The following is a 2,781-nucleotide window of genomic DNA, read 5'->3' as shown; positions in this document are numbered from 1 at the left end:
CATAAAACTCAAAAAAGTTGATTTTACATGATATTGCCCCTTTAAAGAACAACAAATACAATTTAGTCATTTTTAAAGATATCGAGTTAAAGTAGACATACCCTGCTTTTAAATCCTTCTTTTTCACGTTTAAATCCTTCAGCTTATTTAAATGTAGAACTGCAACGCTTTGATCTGAATTCCTCCTTATTGTAACTCCACAAGCCCCTCTTTCATGCCTTTTTCTGCATTGTGTCTCAACTCAACTTGTGTTAATGTATTTAACAGCTAAAAAAAGTATATTTTATATGACATGTCCCCTGAGAGTTTTGGTATGGTAGTAGCTGAGAGCTATTAATAACTCTGTAACTGATAAATGTTAGCTTAAGTATTTTATATTTAGTGATCTAAGAAGATAAATGCAGGAAACCTCTAACTTAAATGATAAATCAATAATAAAAGATGCAGTTAACTCGTCCTAAAATATTTTCTTCTCTACTTGTTGAACAATTGATTTTATTGGTCAAGATATCCCAGAAGAAATGAATAAACCAACTGATGTAAACCAAAGCAGAGTTTTGTCTCTCATCTGGATTTTAATGAGCACAGGTCCTTACAGAGAAGTGTTGTTAGTCCTCAGCAACAGATAATTACAGGCCTTTAATGCACTTCCTATCGATTCCCCCTTTTTTATCGACTCTCCGCAGATTACTGGCGGTGACCGTTAACACTGAGACGCACAAACACACACACACATTTTTCATCCTACTCTACCTTGTCGTAGTATCTAATCTCGTAGTCAAGGATGATCCCGTTGGGCTGTTCGGGCGGTGGCCATGACAACGAGAAGCTACGGCTCGTCGAGCTCACTTGGTGCATTATGGGAACTACCGAGGGAGCTTTAAAAAACAACAATAAAAAGAAAAATCACACAACAACACAGTYATTTATAACATTTAGAGATAGGCTCGGATGCTTAAACAGCACATTCAACATTTCTTTATGAGTGAAATGTTTCTTCTTTAACACTTATTAAAACAAATCGTTTTTGTCACTGTTGGGAAACAGGAGGCGTTTCTCTATAAAGTATTTTCACCTATAAATTAAGGAATCATAAAACAGTTGGCTGTACTTTCAAAACTTYGCCTTTAGTATTATTTTCTAAAATGGTTTTAGCCACATTTGTTCTGCTTAAAGACATTCGGACAGTAAGTAAGTGTTACACTGGCGCAAGTTTAGAAAAAAAAAAGGGAAGGTGGCAATTCAAGAGTGGTTYGCAAAGGGCAGCGGTAACAAATCTGCCCGGAGAGTGGCAGGGCGGCGACGGATCATGTTTCGATTAGGACCAAGCCCGGCTGCAGTCGATGAAGTCAACGATGTGCCTTCTATCAAAGGAAAAGCAGCTTTTAAACCCAAATTTGGGTGGAAGTGGAAGTGTCGCTTGTGCCTGTCTCCATAAAGTATTGATTGAGTAATAACTCAGTTCCTTTTTATGGGCTCTAGGAATTATAGAGGCACGCTGGAAGGAAGATGGAAGGCAAAGCAGAGGGAGAGAAAAAAACGAGGGCTGAGGGAGTAAAAAAAAAAGTGAGAAAAGGATTAAAGCTGTGGCTGTGCAGGAGAGAAAGAAGGAGTGGAGGGGGGAGGGGAGAGGTGACAAACCTCAAAACATGTTTTATGAATTAAATGTCTATAGCTCAATTTCCTTTATCTTTTTTTATCTCGCCCCACATATAATCCATGGAGCCCCAGGATGTGAGTTCACATAGATACAGACAAACACACACACACACTAATAATGTTTTTGCTTTACAACTCACCWGCTTGATTGGTTGTAATGTTGATTGACAGCTGCTGGGCGGGATAAGGACTCTTATTGGACACTCCGTTGACTGCCTAAAGGGTATGAAAAATAAGTCTTAAGTCCACGTTGCGTATGCCTTAATATGCATGCATTTAAAACAATATTATTTATATTAGTTTATCAGAAGCTTACTAAATCAAACTGACACTGATGCAAATTCTTAAATAACAACAAATTAAGGTTTTAATTTATTATTGTTGTATCAAGCTCCCTTTTTTCCCTCTAATTTTATGTTTCCCAATGTCCTTACGTGTTAAATCTGCTACTTAGACTAATAAAAAAAAGAGGAACCATAAAAATATTTAATCGAAAAGATGACCGATTTGTTTATTTAACAAGAGTTAGGATTTCCATTGGTGCATTATTTTAACCTCTTAAGCCCCAAGGGGTTTTCTTGATGTTTTTGCTCAAAATTGTAATTGAGTGTATCTCAGCATTTGCAAACTCTACTTAAATAATCTTGGTATCAAAATAAAGCTAACACTTGGGAGATTTTTATTAGAAGTGTRAGTATTTAAACAGCTGCTCTTGTTTTAGAGATACGGTACTGAGGATTGAACTTTTTTTTTTTACATTTTCTTTCCTCTCGTCTGTATAATTTTTGCATTTCACAGTATTTATCCCATTTAAAAGCATAATGAATCAGGCTAAAAACTCTTGGAAACCATAAATCCACTTGTGGACATCACCTGCGCAAAGATTCATGCTGCTAAAATTACCTGGAGCAAAATTACAGAGGTTTTAGTAAGGAAATAATTTTGCGGTTTGTCATCTTGCACAGGACAGACCACGATGGTACCATTAATAAATGTTAAGAAATCTGAAGTTTTTTCATCCAAAAGTTATTTATGTTTTCTTACCTGCCTTAAAAGACTTATTGAATGTTTGTTCTTCTGAAAAGTTATCCAAATCTTTTTTTGTCACCATATATATTATAT

General features: G+C 36.0%; 1 protein-coding gene across 1 annotated transcript in view; it reads right to left on the bottom strand.

Moving 5' to 3' along the window:
• Positions 1-2,781, bottom strand: part of LOC106531914 (ephrin type-B receptor 1) — a gene marked incomplete at its 5' end in the record, with an annotated part of 76,245 nt that overhangs the window by 50,663 nt on the left and 22,801 nt on the right. The window contains 2 exon segments of the mRNA XM_014027860.1: positions 754-878; positions 1,800-1,875. Of these exon segments, the coding sequence (XP_013883314.1) occupies positions 754-878; positions 1,800-1,875 (201 nt within the window).

Source organism: Austrofundulus limnaeus, unplaced genomic scaffold (assembly GCF_001266775.1).
Source record: "Austrofundulus limnaeus strain Quisiro unplaced genomic scaffold, Austrofundulus_limnaeus-1.0 Scaffold691, whole genome shotgun sequence".
In the NCBI taxonomy this organism is placed as follows: domain Eukaryota; kingdom Metazoa; phylum Chordata; class Actinopteri; order Cyprinodontiformes; family Rivulidae; genus Austrofundulus; species Austrofundulus limnaeus.
Note: the sequence above shows the minus strand (reverse complement) of the source record. Positions and strands in the feature narration are given on the sequence as shown.